The 18,570-nt window shown below is 59.9% G+C and overlaps 1 protein-coding gene across 1 annotated transcript in view; it reads right to left on the minus strand.

The window, feature by feature from the left end:
• QSOX2 (quiescin sulfhydryl oxidase 2) overlaps positions 1 to 17,955 on the minus strand; it is a 29,075-nt gene extending 11,120 nt beyond the window's left edge. Inside the window, exons 1-8 of the mRNA XM_033859060.2 lie at positions 17,603 to 17,955; positions 6,664 to 6,764; positions 5,038 to 5,086; positions 4,326 to 4,431; positions 4,101 to 4,191; positions 2,489 to 2,634; positions 1,081 to 1,215; positions 744 to 873 (exon numbers count right to left, since the gene is read on the minus strand). Coding sequence (XP_033714951.1) covers positions 744 to 873; positions 1,081 to 1,215; positions 2,489 to 2,634; positions 4,101 to 4,191; positions 4,326 to 4,431; positions 5,038 to 5,086; positions 6,664 to 6,764; positions 17,603 to 17,933 — 1,089 coding nt within the window. The 5' untranslated portion in view covers positions 17,934 to 17,955. The remainder of the gene's footprint in view (positions 1 to 743; positions 874 to 1,080; positions 1,216 to 2,488; positions 2,635 to 4,100; positions 4,192 to 4,325; positions 4,432 to 5,037; positions 5,087 to 6,663; positions 6,765 to 17,602) is intronic.
• Positions 17,956 to 18,570: the final 615 nt, after the last annotated feature.

Genomic DNA, 18,570 nt, shown 5'->3' on the forward strand with positions numbered 1-18,570 from the left:
CTTGTCAGGGACCGCACACACGTGGCAAGGGAAACCTTTCAGAATTAAGCTTCCTTATCTCTTAGGTAACAACAGTGTTATGAAGGGTGGCCTCTGGAGACAGCTGCCGTAGCCAGCGCAAGCCCAAAGGTGACCAAAGGAGACCAACAGCGCGCGGGGCGTGTCTAGGGCTGCTGGGCCAACAGAACAGGGGCCCAGGTCCACTCCCAGGGAAGAGGGATGACCGACTGCTCCAACCTCTGCCCAGCGCAGGGGCTCTGGGCCCAGAAAAACACCACAAGCCTGGACTTGCAGCTCTGGAGCTATGAGTTCTTGGCAGGAATGCAACCCCGACAGCCGCTCCCCTCTAAACGTGAGCTGACACAGCAGCCACCGTGTGCCCCCCGCCCAGGGCCCACCCGACACGACACCGCAGGCCGCAGCCGTCTTCCTGCCCGGAGGCCCGCCGCTCCCCACCTCTCCTCCCAGCTTCCCGACGCACAGCCCTCCTGCCCACTCCCCGCTCGTCCTGCTGGCCCTCAGGCCTTCCCCGGGCACCGCTCGCCCCGAGCCGGCAGGGCCCTCTGACCGCGGCGCTGCCCTGCCCAGTCCCCATCCCCCCGCCCCCCCCCACCCCCGCCGAGTGCGCGGGCGTCTCCACGTGGCCAGGAGCTTTGTGCCCCGCAGGCCCCCAGCACACGGCAGGCGTCTGGGTGAGTGGAAGACGGGCGAGGTCGTGTGGTCAAGTCCAGACGCCCATGCACCTTGGCCAGGACGGTGACGAAGTCCTTGAGTGTCTTCAGCTCGGCCCCGGCCAGGGACCTGCGGGCTGCCAGCTCCACCCTCAGGAGGTGGTGCAGCCCCGATTCCAGGTCAGCCGCGTACAGCTTCGACCTGGGAGGAAACGCTACAAGGTCAGTGTGGGCGCCTCTCTCTTCACGTAGATTCCCGCATGCTGGCTCCTACCCCAGAGGGACGCCACCCCGGGGAGGCAACGCAGAGAATCCCCGAGCGCTGGCGGGCGGCTGGCGGGCTTCTGAACGAGCGGCCCTGCAGTGACCCCCGGACCCCCAGCCACACGCTCCCGGCAGCTTCGCTCACCTGTCAAATTCCCTCCACACCACAGCTTCAGAGGTGTCTTCTTTGCTTGGTTTTTCAGGCAATGAAAGCGATTTCTTCCTCACATCCGGCAATGACTTCAAGTAAGAGGAGAAAAACGATCGGAGAGGCTTCCCGCTGCGAGAAAGAGGAGGGCAGGGCACGGGCTCGGAGGCGGGCTTCGGCGGGCCGGCCCCCGTCCGCAGGCGCCTTGTGGCCCCAGGGTCAGAGCAGCCCTCCCTCTGTAACTCCAGGGTGACGGGCACCACCCAGCCCAGCCATTCTCTGGGCATCTCCTGCAGGTATCTTGGGCGGGGTGGGATGGTGGCAAAGCCCGGGCCTCGGGGAGCTGGCCCCCCACCTGAGCACATAACATCCCCACCCAACAAAAATGAATCGTAGCACTACGCCGGTTTCGGCACCTGCCAAGGTCAGCTTTACCCTGTGCTTCCGACATCCTCTGCCCACAGGCTGCCAGCTCCACGTGGGCGTCTGGAGCTGGGCGGGGAGGGGGAAGGAGCACCCAGCCCCTCCTCACAGCCCGGTGGCTCCTGGGCACTGCAGAGTGGCCCCTCCACTGGCGGAGAGTGGAGGGCTGTGAAGGCCGTTACTGTGCCCTCCCCAGGTAGCTCAGGGGCCCCCCAAAGGGTCCAGAGCTTATTTTCATTCCCCAAAGGAGAACGCAGCAGTTACTGGTAAAAATATCAACGTCACTTTATGTTGAGGGTGTAGAGATGACGCTCTGAATGTGAAAATGCTGAGGGTGTACAGATGACGCTCTGCGCTGAGGGTGCACAGGTGACGCTCTGAATGTAAAACGAGCTTTTTCTCCGAAACAAGATAGCAGTTTGCTCAAGGAAGGTCTGCTGTAGAGCCGGGCGCCCCCGGTAAGACCTCCTGGCTTACCCTGAATTCCATTTTTTTTAAAGAATAGAAAATACACCCAAGGAACTACGGCATGCTTGAGGCTCCTGGGGGCAGCACCCTCGGTGCCCCAGCTAAACTTCCCAGAGACTGAGACAGGAGCCCCGAGGGAGGAAAGCGCCCGCCTTCTCGCCGCCGTGTCCACACGCGGTGCCTCGCCAAGAGCTCCGGGGCCGCGGGCGAGGCTGGCCTGGGGCCTCCGGCGTGAGGCTGGGGGGCCAGGCAGGCAGCTCACCTCCCCGCCTGTGACGCTCTCCCAGCCGCGCCTCAACTTGCTTCCTCTCCAGCCGAGCTTATCTTACGGGCGTGCAGGCACCCAGCGCAGAGGCCAGCGGCATTTTCACGATGGTGCTGCTGGTGTCAGCAAGGCGAGCGCCCGTGTGGGGCCTGCAGCCGGTCTCCCCCACCACCCCACACAGCAGTGAGCGCCCAGGGGCTGGGGGTGTCGGTGGCGTCACAAACATCCCTGAAGCCAGACTCTACTTACACGGTAACTAATCCGTGGGACCCGTTTGGGTAAATCAAGTAACACGAGGGGACAGAAGAAACACCGAGCTTCTGCAGAAAGGCTTTATCCCAGCCCAGCGCTCTCTTCACCTCGATGTTCTCGTAGGGAATCAAGTCTAAGATCACCTGGGCAACGAGAAAGTAGGTTGCTTCGCTGTGGACGGCAGGGTTCTCCGGAAACGGACTGACGAACGCAGCTTCTCACAGCATCGCAGCTCATCCCCTCTAAGCCAGACCACCGACATCCCTGTTCGGTGGCCCCTTCAGGCCCCCGACTGTCGCACGGCAGGAACTACAGCCTCCTCACCGAGCAGACCATCAGAGGGGTCTGTGCTGTGCTCCTCACACATCCTCCAAGGCCCTCAGTCGTCAGACAGGGACGGTCAGCCCCACGTGAGCTGGGGCCGCGCCCCAGCCTCCAGCTTCCCCTCCACCCTCGGGGCCTGCGTTGGGAGGCTGACAGCGTCCCCGGTCAGCCGTTCCTCCCTCCAGAGCTGCCCAGTCCAGGGCTGCTGAGGCTGAAGGCGCAGTGGTGGGGGGCAGTGGCAGTGGGACCCCCGGGTGGCATCTCAGGAGCTAGAAGAGAGTGAAAGACTAACAGCAAGCCCCAGGCGTGCCACCCGGACAGTTGGGTGAGGAACCACCTCTCTCTCAGGAGCGACAGAGCCGTGTCCCAACCAGGGGCCTTGCTGAGAGCAGGAACCGGGCACCCACCTGGCAGCCAAAGCCCCACCGGGACCACCACCCTTCCTTCCCAGAGCCCCAACCTCGGAAGAACAGTCGAGAGGCCAGCAGAGGGAGGAACATGGCACCCGGGGCTAAGTTCCGGAGTGAGGTGTCTTCTCTCATCCCTAGGAGACCTCGGGGTGAAGGATCCCTGTCCTCCAGCCCGGCTCCTGGCACCTGGATTTTACTGAGACTTTGCCAAAGGCAAGGGCTTCAGACCCACACGTGTGAAGTGACAACAAAGCAAAGATTCACGACAGAAACACTGTTTTCCAGAACCTGGGATTTGGCAAAAAAGTTGGGAGTTCAGAACACAGCAAAGAAAAGATCTTGATCATGACGCCTAGGAGGGCTCCCCTGGTGGCGCAGTGGTTGAGAGTCCGCCTGCCGATGCAGGGGACGCGGGTTCGTGCCCCGGTCCGGGAGGATCCCACATGCCGCAGAGCGGCTGGGCCCGTGAGCCATGGCCGCTGAGCCTGCGCGTCCGGAGCCTGTGCTCCGCAACGCGAGAGGCCGCAGCGGTGAGAGGCCCGCGCACCAGAAAATAAATAAATAAATAAATAACGCCTAGGAAAGAGAGAATGCCCTCAGGGAAGACGCGCATCCCGAGGGCCAGGTCTGCCGTGAGTCCCTCCTGGCCACCCCCCGGGGGACCAGGCCCCCCACCCAGAGGACCAGGCTGCACTCGGGAGCTGCTTCCTCTCCCCTTGGAGGCACAGCCTCACCCCAACAGGCTTCTCTGTAACCAGTGCGTCTGCTGAATAACACAAACGCCAATCCCGAGAATACGACAGATCAGGCGGACGTAGTTACTGCCTCACAGGAATCTGACACAGACCCGACACTGGAAGAGGCGCAGACAGTACCTCACGTCCAACGTAGGAGCTGTTGCTTTCAAATAAGACAGCCACGTAACGGCCGCCGCTGTTGTCAATGAGAGAAAGAACGTCCCTGGGCCTTTGAAGAGGAAAAGAGGCTTTCAGTGCTTCCAAGGCCATCGCAGACCAGTGCCCACGTCACTTAATGCAAGTCGCTACTTTACACAATTACACTCAGCTTGCAGCGCGCCACCGTTCTACAGCACTACGCACCGAATGGGGTTCAAAGACGGGCACCCGGGAGGCCTGCCTTCGTCCGTGTGGCTCTGCAGGAAGTCGATCATCGTGTGCCGCACCGTCTGCGGCTCTCTGTCCAGCCCTGCAGGGCGGCACCCACCGTCACGGCCGCGTCTGCCTGCCGAGCGCCCGTCCCACCCCAGGGCCCCGATAGTGCGAGCGCACACGGCCGTGGATGCACATGCCGGGAGGCCTCTCAGCAACCAGCGTGGGAATCGGTGGGCTCCAGGGACACACGGCCACGGGGGGGCACCCCCCCCCCCCACGCACACGCACGCGGCCTGGAGACAGAGGCATGTGTCCATCTACACCAAGTTCAGAGGCAGGCAGACTGCCCTCACTGTGGGCTCCTGGGGGGAACTGGGGGGGATCACTGACAAAAATTCATCGGGGTGCCCTTGTGATGTGTGCACTTCTCAAACTTTTCTTTTTTCCAGAAAAGTTTACTTAAGAAAATAAATTTCCCACCGTATTTGCCAAGGAAGGCAAAGCACAGAAGAAAGAATTCTCGCTGAAACTAGGACCATTTGAACCCTTACAGGAAAGGAAGGGCCGATGTGCCGATGTAAACGCGCCAAAGCCGGGGTGAGGGGCAGACCCAACCAGGGCGTGTTCTAGTCTCACGTGAACAGATTTATCTAAGGGGGAAGGAATCTAGGACGGCAGAATAGAACACTTAGGTCCTTACCTTTAAAATCTTCTCCAGTTGTAAAGTCCTTTGCAAATGCTTTAAAATACTAAGAAGAAAAACACAGAACAAATAAGAAACAGCCTTGCCTGGCGTCTGTGTAAACGTTTAATCTTTAAGCAACAAAACGACCATCGTCTTTGAGAGCTTTAGTCCCTTTGTTCCAGACACGTGACGTTGACTGACAACGAACCACATTTCTGTGTGTTTCTGTGGACGCCAGTGTTTCCCTCCAGACTCACGAGCGGCTGCTCAGTGCCAAGCGGAACCCCGCTCTTTACATTTTCTGCCCCAACAGGGCCGGAGCTCTGGCAGACGGCGCATCCCCTAAAGGCTCCTGGTGCTACATGTTCGCGGTATGTCCGCTCAACGACACAAAAACTCCTAGGGACGAGGGCAGGCACTATATCAAGTGTCTTTGAGCAGAACAAAAGGACTTTACATCAAAATTAAAAACTTTCTTCGTTAAAAGACACAGTAAAGACAGTGGCAACAGTGACAGGCTGGGTGCTGACACCCCCGGACACGCATAGCTGAAGGAGGGCGAGTGTCGGGAAGACACAGGACTCCTGTAAATCAGTCAGAAAAGCACACGCGGGGGAGAGGAAAACGGGCAAATGACACCAACAGACAGGGCCACCCGCGGAGTAGTGATCACTCCCTGTCACCCGTCAGCAGGGAAGGCCCAGCACCGCACTCCAGGCCGGCGCCAGGCGGCACAGGACACACACACGAGTGCCCGGCAGCTCAGGGCCCGTGGCGGTAAACCGTGCTGCTGGCGGAGCCCAGCCCCACCCAGCGTGCGGGTGATTCTAGCAACGTCCTGTTAGGAAAGAGGCGGCCCGAAGCTCACACACAGCACACAGAGCCCTGTGTGTAAAGCTGAAACAAAATAAGACGGAAAATAAAACAGTAACACATTTCGACACGGGGCTCAAGGGGAGGGTGACTCTGGTGGGGCTGGGGCACCAGGCCGACCAGTGGGCATGGCCCAGCCAGGAGACGGATGCACGGCTGTCACCAGGTCAACACTTAGAGGAGAAGCATCTGACGCTGCACAATAGAGAGCGTGGGATGTGAGGGCTGAGAGGCTGGGGGGTCTCCAAGCTTCTCAGAGGTCACTTCCAAAAGCTCAGCATGTTCCCTGAGATGTAAAGTCACCGTGATGCGCTCGGGTGCAGGCGAGTGACCGCACATGTGCGCACACAGACCTGGGTCTGCTTCTCAGCTTCCAGCCCGCCCCCTAGTGGGAGAGACAGGGACAGGCCTGTGTGAGGGACAGCCGTGCAGGCACACGGCCGGGCAGGCCGGCCACACGCCGGCTCCCAGACCCATCGCCGCCGCACACCGACACCTGGGGGCTTCAGACCGGCTCTCAGGGCAGCCCCCGGCCATTCCCCCACCCGCAGGCCTCACCCACCTCCCCTCGCTGGGTGAAAGCAGGAGCTGCGGGTACCGTCCCACCACGACACGGGCAACCCAGCAGGGTGGGAGGAGAGGCGCCCCTCTGCAAACAGAACCCCCCACGTTTCAAGACGCCCGCCCCAAATGCTGAAAGCGCAGCAATTACACAGCTGGTGGGTTTCAACCTAAAGCCGCCGCCACGCGCAGGGAGGAGGTTCTCACCCGGAAGGTGGGGTAGAAGTGGATCTCGTAGGCGCGGCACACCTCGTGGTTCTTCTCTTCCGCACAGTCCAGGGCGGCGACTCGGATGGCAGCGGCCCAGTCTGAAAAGCAGGAGTGAGACCGTCAGCGCGGGCCCGTCCCCACGGTCCACCCAGGCCCGCAGCCTCGCGGGCCATTCCGCAAGCCCGTCCACGCTCGGGACAGTCCTGAGCTGAGCTGGGAAAGAGGATGGGACCCTCATCAGCGCTGTTGCCTAACCTGCAAATCGCCCCGCGGCCTCCTCGGTCTCCTAATTAAACGACCCCGAGACGGATGAGAGCGCTGGGAACAGAGGGCTGCCATCAGCCCGTGGCCGGCCCTCCGTCAGGGACACCGAGCCAGTGTTTACAGTTTAACTGGACGCACGTGGTCCAGGCCATTTAGCCAGAACGTTCCCGTGTACTCACTCGAACGAAAGGAAAGGCCGGCAGCGTCTGGCCCCCGGTCTTTCAGGCCAGAGACACAGCTAGCTGTGTGCAAACACCAAGGAAGTGGTTCCGAACCCTTTCCCCGAGGCCCTTCCCACACCCTCAGACACTGCTGCCGTTCTCGGGAGTAGAAAAGGAGCGGTTTCAAATATCTTTTTTCCTACCTTTAATATCAACACTTAACCAGCTCACAGTTGAGTCCTGTTTCACTCAAACCCTGAGCCCCTTCCCAGCGGTGCCAAGTGGGCCTCCGCCAGCCAGTCGTTTCAACATAGCCGACCCCGCGCCTCCGAAAGGGAAGAGCTGCTTTCCCAGCACAAGCGTCCTCCGGGCGCCACACCAGCTCAGACCAACGTGCTTCAGCAGCAACAAGCATCTGGTCGGGAGTCCAATCTTCCTAACTGTCCCATTTCTGCTTACTTTGTTTAAATCGCGTCCAAACAAGGCCCGTCTTCTACACCCGCGGTCTCCCACCATCTGGATTTTGTGAGTGCCCCCTGCCCCCGGGGTTTTCTGTAAACACGCGGACCTAGATCTCAGCTTTGGGGGAGAACAGTTCCCAGGTGGTGTGGCATCCTTCCAACAGGAGATGGGTGACCTCTGGCTGCCTTCCTTCTTGCTGACACCTCCCCTCCCCCGCCCGCTGCAGGCCAGACGGCGGGCGGGGGCAGTTTGTACAGACGAAGCTGTGCCCTGGAGACCCCGAGGCGCGGCTCACCCAGCGGTAAGGGCGGAGCTCGTCCCTTCGGTCACCAGCTTCCAAGGAGCGGTCTCCCCAACATCCTCCAGGGAGGTTTTCCCTTTAAAGATTTGCTCCCTTCCTCTGGGACGGTAAGATTCCCAAATGTTTCCTGGCTCCTTGCCTACAGGGGGATGGGCTGCAGGGGAAGCAAGATGAGCTGGCGGCCTCTGCAGACACACAGAGGAGCAGAGAAGCACCCCGGCAGGACGGGCCGCAGGGGACGGGCCAGGGACGGGGCGAGTCCCGCTAGCTGCCGTCTGCACCATGTGACTGCTGAGTGGGAACTGACAACGGTCCATCCCTGAGGCGCTGGTGAGTTCCGACAGACACCGCCCATCTAAACTAGTCATCAGGTTATAAATCACGCCAAACGGGTTTTCTCTGAGTGTTGCTACGACCTGAGACTCCAGAGGTTGTATTAAAAGCACGCCTGGAAGGAGAGAGAAAATACTGCCCATCGCTAAGTATTCTGCAAACGTGACGGCTTCCACATACCGGCAATTCAATCATTACTTCTTTTTTCCACCTCATACACTACTTTTGCTTAAAAATACATGCCTTTGGGACTTCCCTGGAGGTCCAGTGGTTAAGATTTCACCTTCCAATGCAGGGGGTGCAGGTTCGATCCCTGGTCGGGGAGCTAGGATCCCACATGCCTCAGGGCCAAAAACCAAAACACAGAATAGAAGCAATATTGTAACAAACTCAGTAAAGATTTCAAAAACGGTCCACATTAAAAAAAAAATCTTATAAAAAAACATGCCTTTTTCCTCTGTAATTATACAGAATATTTACCGACGTTAATATAACGCAAAGAATCAAGTAAAAAAAAAAAAAACAAAAAACAAAACCAAAGTTCTGCTTTCACAGTCAATGACCGAATAGTGTTGCACTTAACGTGGCCTCAGTGAAACCGGTTCATCTTGAGGCCATTTAAATGGATGGAAAACAAAAATCACAGAGCCCTCCCAAATCACAGGTCACATCTTCCTGCAGTCTCCAATTACAAGGACCTGAGGAAGAACAGTTAATACTCTCATCCACTTAGTGCGGCAGAGGCCCAGACGCAGGACAGGATGCACGGCTGGCAGGTTGCTGGGCTCCCAGGGCCACCTCCGCCCCGGCGGCCGGGCTGTGGGTGTACTCGCCACCGCGCTCCTGCTACCTCCTCCCCGGCGCACAGACACAGGGCTTCAGGGCTTACTGAGAATCTCCATGGCACACTTTCACTCCATCTTCAAAAAAAGTGCTCTAGGACCCAGACAGAAAGAAAATGGAAAACTGCTTCAAGAGCTGACATTATGCACACAAGGGAGCCAGCCCCGGACAGAAAAAGCCGTTCACGAGGGTGCAGTTCTCACGGTGGGACTTGGGCCCACTGTTTTGTTTTTCAGATTTTTCTTAGTAAGTATGTGTTACAGAAATAAATGTAGAAAACTTGGGAACCTCAGGGTACCTGCGGGGGCCGCGTGTTACGCGTCTGTGCACCGCAGGCCGCGCGTCCTGTTCCTCAGCTCACACCTCCCGGGATTCCCGGTGCAGGAGGCCGCAGACAGCACCCAGCACGGCTGCCACGCGCGGCCGCAGGGAGAGGAGGCCGCAGGCCCGGGTGCCGGCCCTCCCAACTCTAACACGGCGCCAGCTTCACACACGGCCCCGCTTCAACAGCTCCGAGACTGCAAACGAGAACCGCGGGCTCCACGGGCTGCTTGGCCTGCAGAGCCGAGTCGGGGCCTGGTGCCCACCCCAGCCCGAGACTCTGCCCGGCCAGCGCGGGGACACCAGCCCCACCACGACGTGCCCGGCTCTCAGCCCACAGGACGCAGTCCTCGGGCGGACGCTGTCCTCTGAGTGGCCGGCCACGTTCCTCCTCAGTGTCACACACGTCGCCTCCTCACAGGGGCCATCCCTGGCCCTGCCCAGGAGCGGTCGCCAGGGCAAGAGAAGCCCCGCCAGCCTCTCTTCCCAAGCGGAGCAAGTTCACAGGTCACGCGCTGTGGGGCCTGCCTGGCGGGCAGCTGGCTCTTACACAGGAGGGTCCTGGAGCTCCGCCCGAGGTCCAGTCGGCTCGGTGGCTGCAGAGCCCGCGGCCCGCCGTCCAGGCAGGCAGAGAAGACGCCGCACCCGAGGCGCCCGGCCCACCCTCCACCGAAGCGGAGGGTCCCCCCAGGATCTTCTCCACGCTTGGTCCTGCTGCCTCCAGACAAAGACATGCCCCACTTCCAACTCAGCGCCCCCCGATGCTGCCACCCTAACGCCCGCCCCCCCAAACCCTCAGACGGTCACACGTGGAATGAAGCAGCCGTTTCCTCTGACAACTTCTTTAAAAGGCCCTGCACAACGTGGCCCCTTCTCAAACGTACAGACAATCCTCGTACTCCCAACACATCTCACACCTTCTCTTCACTAGACGTGGGCCACCCCAGACGGCAGGAGCCCATTCGCGAGCGTGGCACCCCACCCCGACCACAGGATGCAGCCACGTCACGGGCCGGAACGCATGGACGGGGCCAGGCCGACCCGCACGACGCGCCTGTGCCGCGAGGGCCGCTGTCACCTCCTCCCTCCTGCTCAGGACTCAGCTCTCAAGGCAGCTCTGCCGCTCGCGACCCCGGGCAAGCCTCACAGCCAGCCCTGGGAGGCGACTGTCTCCCTTCCTGCTCTACCGGCGAGGAAGCGGCTCCAGGTCCCCACGGGATGGCTGAGGGGGCGGGACGTTCTGCCCTGGAGCTGTGCCGGGCCGGACCTCTGGGCAGTAGCCGGGAGGGCAGAGGAGACCGCCAGGCAAGGAACCTCCCCACCTCCTGTTACATTCATGACACACGGACCTTGAGCTCGCTTTTCCTTGCTTTTGGCCACATGGCATGTGGGATCCTAGTTCCCCGACCAGGGACCAAACCCGCGCCCTCTGCAGTGGAAGCGCAGCGTCTTAACCGCTGGACTGCCAGGGAAGGCCCAAGCGTGCTTTTCTACGAAGTCTCCAGGCAGGGCAGCCCGCCCTCAACTGGCAGGTCACCCTCGTCCAGCTCAGCATCAACTCGCACCTTCCCAGTGAAAAGGTGGAAACTTCTTCTTGGCCTGACGCAGGGGATGCTCGGGTGGGGAAACAGGCTTTGCTGGGGGTGGGCGCCCGCATGCAGCAGTACCCTAGGAGCCCTCCTGGGAGGGAGTCAGTGTGCACCCACCATCCCTTCAAGCTGGGACCGGGCCGCCGCCCTGAATGGACCCCGAAGGTCCCCCAGCCTCACTGTGTCCCACCCCAATGCGACAGGCAGTGCCGGACAGCATAAGGACACCTGGCCGGAGGCAGAGCGTCCGGCCCACACCCGCTCTGCCACCAGGTTTCGAGGAGCTGGGAAACTTAGGAGTCTCCTTGTGCCTGTGTCACCCCAGCTGTAAAACAGAGACTAGATTACACCTTCCTACTCAGGTTTTTCGGCCTCCGAAGCGCCTTCAAGTGTCCCAGGCACCCAGTAGGCAGACCCAGCCCTTCAAAATAGGGTACAGCTGCCAGTGGCTTCGAAATGAAAAAGAAAAGAAAGTTGAGGTGTTGCCTGAAAAAGCAACGGTGCCTCAGGAGCAGTCCGGCCGCGCTGAAATGCTTTGTGGGACGTTTAAGAAAAACTTACGCTGGCCTAGTCCTTCCTTGGACGCCTCTAATAGATGGAATGCTCGGTAAAGTTATTAGCATGAGGGGTCCCTACACTGAGTCCACCCTAAGTCAGTATCAGGGTATAAGTTTCAAAAAGCTAAGAGCATGACTCATACATTGCAGAGGGAACAGGTGTCACACATGCCCTTGACCTGGTGACTGAAGGACCCGTTCGGGGTGAGAGAGGACCAAGCACATGGCCACCAGCACCAGCCCAGCTGAGACAGAGCTGGCCAGCGCCAGCAGGGTTCCCTTTCCCACTGGACAGAAGGGATTTGCATCTCTGCCCAGTCAGGTCTGTGAGTTCACTGAGGCTGGGTCTGAGCCCTGAACTAACGGTCATCAAGCAAAGGTCAGAACCTGGGGATGAGGCCACATGACACCGAGAGGACACGAGTCCCACCTTCTGTCCAAGTTTTACATGTGTCTCAACAGCAGGATGTGGAAGAAAACTAGCCCGACTGGGCAGTGCCTGGCCAAGGGCAGGAACGGCAGCTGGGCCCTGGAAACGAACACGACAGTGAGGCCACAGAGCCCCGGGCTGCCAGCTGTTTCACTTGGCAAGTCTGGGCCAAACCCCATCTACCCCAGAGTGCACTCCACCTGGAAGGCCGTCCTTCCTCCCGTTCGCAAAAGGACGCTACCCCCCAAACACCTGAACGCTCTGGAGGACAAGCGCTACTACCCTCCACAACCCACCCCCCGAGCCCCTCAGCCCCTCACGAAGTGAGCTGGCGCGGGGTGGGGCACCTCCCACCCCCGTGACACTCCCGCCGGCCAGTGGGCCTCTGGCCCTCAGTCCTCCAGGGAGCAGCTGGGGATCCTCCAGAGGAAGCAGGTCGTGCGGCCCCGGCTGAAAGCTACTCCTCCTCTGCTGGCCAGGAGGAGGGAAAGCACGGCTCCCCCGGCCCCTTTCGAGCTGGGCCCTCTGGGCGCGCCCCAGCCCTGCCGTGCCCCTACGTGGCGGGCCCCTCGCTCTGCGGCCCTGCCCTGCGCCGCTCCCACCGCCCCACTCCCCTTCCCAGGACTTACCCCCCCAACCCACTGCCCGTGCTGCCCGCTTTCTGTTCACTGTCCGCACCTCCCCCCAAGGACGGGGTCCACGGGAGGGGGAACGCACTTGGATTAATGCAGAGCCGGAGTCCGACGCTGCTCCGGCAGGGCGCACGCTGGCGGGCAGAGGACAGCCCCCTGCCCGGCCCGAGGGCTCCCGCGTCCACAGGCAGCCGGGGCTCCACTCCAGACGGCACACCCCGTCGGGGGGCAGCCTGGGGCGGGGCCTGCCCACACCTCACACGGAGCCGCGGGAAGGCCCGGAAGGAGGCAGATGAGGGAGAATTTCGGTTATAGAGGCGCCAGCAGCCACTGCAAGTATCCCAGCAGATGGACGGCATTCACGCCACACAAAAGGGAGACAGTCTATTTTATCAAATAAAATGCAAACCACTTCAGAGGTTGAGCTTCGGGGTCTTCGCCCATTCAGCTGGTACCCTCCCCTCCTCCTGCCTCTCCCACCTGTTGGGACCCCACCACACAAAGGAGAGAAGCGCTCTAAACCGAATGCAAATTGCCTGCTTTCAGGACGAGACAGCGTCAGCCACCCCCAACTAGACACGGGGGTGAAGCGCGCCAGCTGCGAGGCAGGGAGGCCGCCAGAGCCTCCACAGGGAGCAGCGGTGAGGCCCGCGCCCGTTCCGCACTCCCACTCGTGAGCCCGTCTGTTTTCAGTACCACAGGCTTAAAAAATACTCGTGAAACAATTAAGCTTCTATGCACAGTGGACTAAAATTTATTTCAAGTTTCCTTGTCAAGTAACCATATTACTTAACCTAACAGGATTAAAGTTTTCACCGTTACTTGTCAAGTTCTAATAAAACATCTATAAAAGTCTGATTTACGGTCAAGCAACAACTGGTTCTAGAAGATGATTACATGCAGATGAAGTGACCTCCGAGGCCTGAACGGGCGCAGCCAAGCGCGGTGCTTAAGGCCCGGCTCCATCCCGGCCTCCTCGCCCTCCTCGCCCTCCCTCCGCAAGTCAGGGCAACGCTGGCCTTTCTGATCCCACATTCCAGCTGCTGGAGGACGCTCTGGTCCCTGCACACACCCCTTCCTGGACGAGCAAAGGGCTGCTTAGACAAGCTCCAAGTTCAGGCTGCAAACCAGGACACACAGGCCTCGGCAGAAACTAAGCCTCACGCTAAGGAGCACGCGTTACACACGAGCCCCCAGAGCAGCCTGGAGTTGGGCGCTCTGCCTCAGCCTCGCCACGGGGCAGAGGGCCGGGACTGGGTCTCCAGCGTCCTTTCCTCCCCCGAGTTCGCCCGGTGTGGTTAAGCTGACACTGTACGTGGTCCCGCAGGCTTTGCAGTGAGCCCACTGGACGCGGACAGGCTCCTGCTGGCTGGAGGCTGTGCATCGCAAGGCAGGAAAAGCCCCCAAGATGGGTAAGGTCCCTGACTCGCCTGCAAAGCCCAGGCAGGCCAGCGGCATTTACCACCAGGGCTCCTTCACTCAGTGTCGCGGGCTTCACACAGCGGCGGTGTCCCTCTGGACCTGGTCGCAATGAAGTCTGGGTCTTGCAGACAAGTCTTGGTGGCGGGAGCCCACGACAAGCTTTGCTGGGCCCGTGACGGGGGAGGGAGGGGGAGCACCCCTGCCCACCCACCTCTCTGGGGTCCAGGTGAACTCCCGTTCCAACAGCACCCCCTCCTCCCTCAGTCCCGCCTCCTGTGGTGCACAGGTAATGACCCGTGGGGAACACCAGGTGGTCTAGTTCACGTCCACGAAGCCTGCGGCCATGCTGACCAGGAGACTGCTGGTGATGAAGAGCTCACTGGGAGGTGAGACCAAGCCCCAGCAGCAAGAAGGGGCCCGGCTGTCCCCGCAGATGCCAGGAGCGAGCCGTCAGGGCTCTGGTGCCCCCGGCCTGCCACTCAACCGTGTGACCACACGTGGGTGACGGGAAGAGAAGGGGTGTGCGGCGGGTGCCTGCCTGCCAGCTCCGGGGCGCCCCTCTGAGTCTCTCATCAAGAATTCTGGGGCCAATGACAGAAAACCTGCCCCTGCTTCCCTGGCGCTCTTCCCCAAAGACAGAGCGGAGGAGAGATGGGCCAGGACAGACACCAGGACCCGGTGATGAAGACAGGGACACTCCTTGCCTTGACAAATCTCGGTGGTGGCGGGCTGCCCCCCACACAGGTGTCTCAGCTCCCACCTCAAGAGGAAGCGGCACCACCAGCTGAGCTAACATCACAGCTCTGGGCAAAAGGGTTTTCAGGGACGCGGCAGGGTTTTGTTTTGCGAAGGACTTAGAAGTGACAGGCCCGAGCCAGATCTACATAAACGCCGGGAGGACAGCTGGCACCCAACAGCACATCTTCTGTTGGTTAAGCCATCTTCTTCGAAGGAAAAACAATTATTTTTAAACCTTGAAAATATCAGCGAAGAGCTAAAGTTCAATCCAAACCTTTTAGGAAAACAAAGGTGTCCCTAAGCTGTGCACAGAGAGGCCCTACCGAGCGGAGGAGGCCCGCCTTCTGCAGACCCCCACCCACTCTGAGCGAGTGGAAGAGGCCACTTAGGAGGCGCTCGTGGGGGGACAGCAGGGGAAGCAGGTGCTCCTCTAGCTCAGTGACCACCCCCCCCAGGCAATCTCAAGCCAGGGAGTAGAGGCTGTACTGTAAACACCCACCTTCTAGAAGCCACAGGGCTGTCGAGACTGGGGTGGGGGGCAGATGCGGCAAGCTGGCTGGACACTGCATTTCAAGAGGGGTGGGAAGAGGCACCTGACAGGCCTAGTCCAAGGCCTGCGTGCCCCGGGGACTCACTGGACACTCCAATTCACAAGTGACTGAGCCGGCCCAAAGCAGTGACAGCGGGAGTGATGACTGCGCTCAGACTGGCCCCTGTGGGCGCTGGGCGCCCCCTCCCCTGCGTGGCGGCCCGCGGCCAGAAGAAGACGCTGGGCAGAGGGGCTGCGCCAGCCTCCTCAGAGACGGCGAGAGCACTTCTTCCCAACGCGTTCCACGGGGACTTCGCGGAAATGAGGCACCGGAAGGGCCCTGTGGCCAGTCACGTGGGACCCCAGGGCCAAGTAACGGGTTCCTTTACCGGGGAGTTCTCGTGTGTGGACAGCCACGAGGGGGTACTGCATAAGCCACGCTTCCGCCCCCTTTGGGCACAGGCCCACCCCTGCAGTTGTCCTGCAGGGTTAGTGTCCCTGAGCACAGAAATCCTCCACCTCTGGGGCTTGTGCTGACAGGACGCCAGGCCTCACGCCCAGAGCTTCTGAGCCAGCAGGCCTGGGCTGGGCCGACCAAGTCCCCAGGTGAGCTCTCTCTGGGGACCCCAGGTGTCAAGGCTCTGCCTCCAGTCAGAGCTGGTGCTCGGGAGCCCCCCAGGCAGTTTGGCTCTCAGGGCCCCCTGGCCGCCGCTGCCCTCACCCTGCCCCGCCTGCCCTGTCTTCCGAGCCACAGCTGTTTCTCACTCAGCCACATCTCCTGTCTCAGGCCTGCTCTTCCTGCTTTGACTTGTAGGATGTCCAACTCATTTAAGATAACCTTATTTAGCTAAGTTAAGTTAATCACACCATTAGGTATGGGTTTTACTAGTTTCGGTTCCAAAAACAACTTTCCTTCTGAGTTCCAGGGACAATTTTCAAGGCTCCTTACATGCTGGTTCGACTATGAAATAGTTTGCGACACTCAAAGCTGGTTTATAACATTTATATTTCAGACACTAAACTGCAACAATCAAAATATGCACAAATAGGTGACAAACGTCTTGCCAGAGCGACCCGCGTTTTAATTTACCTGTGTTTCCGCCGCCCAATGACAAAAGAGAATTGCAAAGTCCTCTGTTTGGTGTCAAAGCAAAGGCTTAAAAAAAAAACCTACTAAGGAGTAAAACGTCCGTTTCATAGTCTCTGATTTCAGTTCTGACCAGTGCCAAACACTAGGGACTCAAGAAAACATTAGATCAAAGAACAGACCCTTTAGAATCAACAGGCCCCAACACCCTCAGGCAAAAGGAGACGCATCTAAAAATAATCATTTACAGTCACGCACAAAAGCCCTATTTAGACTTTTTTAAAGTTTCCTTATGAGTCTGTCTAGATATGAAAAAATCACAACAGGGTTGGATGTAAAACTAAAGTGCAGGAAGAGAACCTAGCAATTTGTTGCTCTCTTGCCCGCTGAAATACATAATTAGAGGTCAGCTCAACCTCAGCAAGAGCCCTGCCAAACCCAGCTCTTGCCGGAGACCAGCTCCCACTTCAGAGCAATTCGCATTCCGTTCTGAAGCGTGGCCCGCTTGCAGGGAGGCTGCAGCAAAACGCCTAACTGGCTACAACTCTGCCGTTTAGAGCGGCCAGTAGCCTAGTGACCGATCAGCAATTTGCAACATGACAAAGGTGCCAAACATCAATAAAATGTGGGAACATGACCAGAAGTTTGGTGGGTGACAGATTTATCCAAGGCTGCACGTCCATGAACAAGGAACCAACCAATGAAAGGCTTTGAAGGTCTTTTTCTGCTTCTATAGAGAAGTCTCCAGCACAGTTGGACATCTATGTTGTGGACACTCTGAGTATCCACTATATATGCTCAGCTAACCAAACCTGAAGAGGATGAAGAAGGACTTACAGGGAAAATAGCTTGGAAGAGGAATGGGGATCCTCAAAGAATGAGTCGTCTAGGCACTGGAGTGGAATTACTGAGGATGGCGTGCACGTTGGGACACAGCTGGGATAAAGGCCTGGGGCGTTAATGAAGGTCTTAGGGGCTCAAAACTAGGGGTCTGGAGAGCTAGGCGATAATGGGGAGGCCTCCCTGTCCCCAGCTGTGGAGTGAGGACTGGAGGAGAAGGGTTCTTGTCATTCTGACTTAAGACGACCGACTTCCCAAGATCTCACCGGTCAGATGGGAGATATACCCCGGGGTGCGGGCCAGCGGCGGCCTATGCGAGGTGCCCCCGTAGGGCAACGGGAAAGGGGCCTGAGAGGCTGCCGCGAGCCGGAGGGCAGGTGCCAGGCCGAGCGGCCGGGGTCGAGTCCCGCGCGGGGGCGCGCCTCACCTCGCACGTCCCCGGCCAGGGCCCGCCAGGTGGGCGCGTAGCCGATGCAGTGGCCGCACCACGAGGAGTAGAACTGCACGAGCCACGCGGCGGAGCTGTTGGCCGTGGCCCCGCGCACGCTGCCGCTGTCCAGCACCCACACGGCGTCCTCGCCCGCGCGGTACAGCCGCTCCGCGCCACCCGCGCCTGGCCCCGCCGCTGCCGCCAGCAGCACGAGCAGCGGGGGCAGCCGCGAGGGCCGCGCCGGGGGCGGGCGCCGGACTCGGGCCTCCGACCCCGCCGGGGCTCCCGGGCTGCGCGCCGCCGACACCGACGTCCCGGCCGCCGCCATGTTGGGAGTGCCGCGCCGCGCCTGACCTTTCACCCTGGCAACCGCCGTCACGTGCGCCGCGCGCGCCCGGCCCCTCCTCCAGCGCCCGGCCCCGCCCCCACCGCCGGAGACCAGGCCCCGCCCCCAGCTCCGCCCGCTCCCGGCCCCGGCTCCCAGGCGCCCCTCAGTCCCGGACCCTGAGCGCCAGGCACCGACTCGCCCCTCCTCCAGCCCCCTGGTCACGCCTCCTGCCCCGCCCCTGAGCTCATGGCCCCTCCCCAACCTCCTGGCCACGCCTTCGGACCCCGCCCCCTAGCGCCCGGCTCCGCCCCTCCTTGCCCCGCCCCCACTGTCACCGCCTCCGCAGACACACCCCCCCTCCCCACGCCAAGCTGGGATGGGGTCGCCAGATTTAGCAAGTGAAGGTACGGGACGCTCAGTTAAATGTGAATTTCAAATAAACGGAGAGCTGTTTTTTGTTTTTGGGTTTTTTTTTCGAGAGTTGTTTTTAAGTCTAAGTATGTATCATACCTGAAATGCAAATTTAATGGGACATACTTAGACTTCAAAACGATCCGCTGTTTAAATGAAATTCACATTTTATTGCGCGTCCTGTGTTTTCTCTGGCAACCCTGCCTGCGGCTTCAGAGGGTCTGCA

This window comes from Tursiops truncatus, chromosome 6 (assembly GCF_011762595.2).
Source record: "Tursiops truncatus isolate mTurTru1 chromosome 6, mTurTru1.mat.Y, whole genome shotgun sequence".
Taxonomy (NCBI): Eukaryota; Metazoa; Chordata; class Mammalia; order Artiodactyla; family Delphinidae; genus Tursiops; species Tursiops truncatus.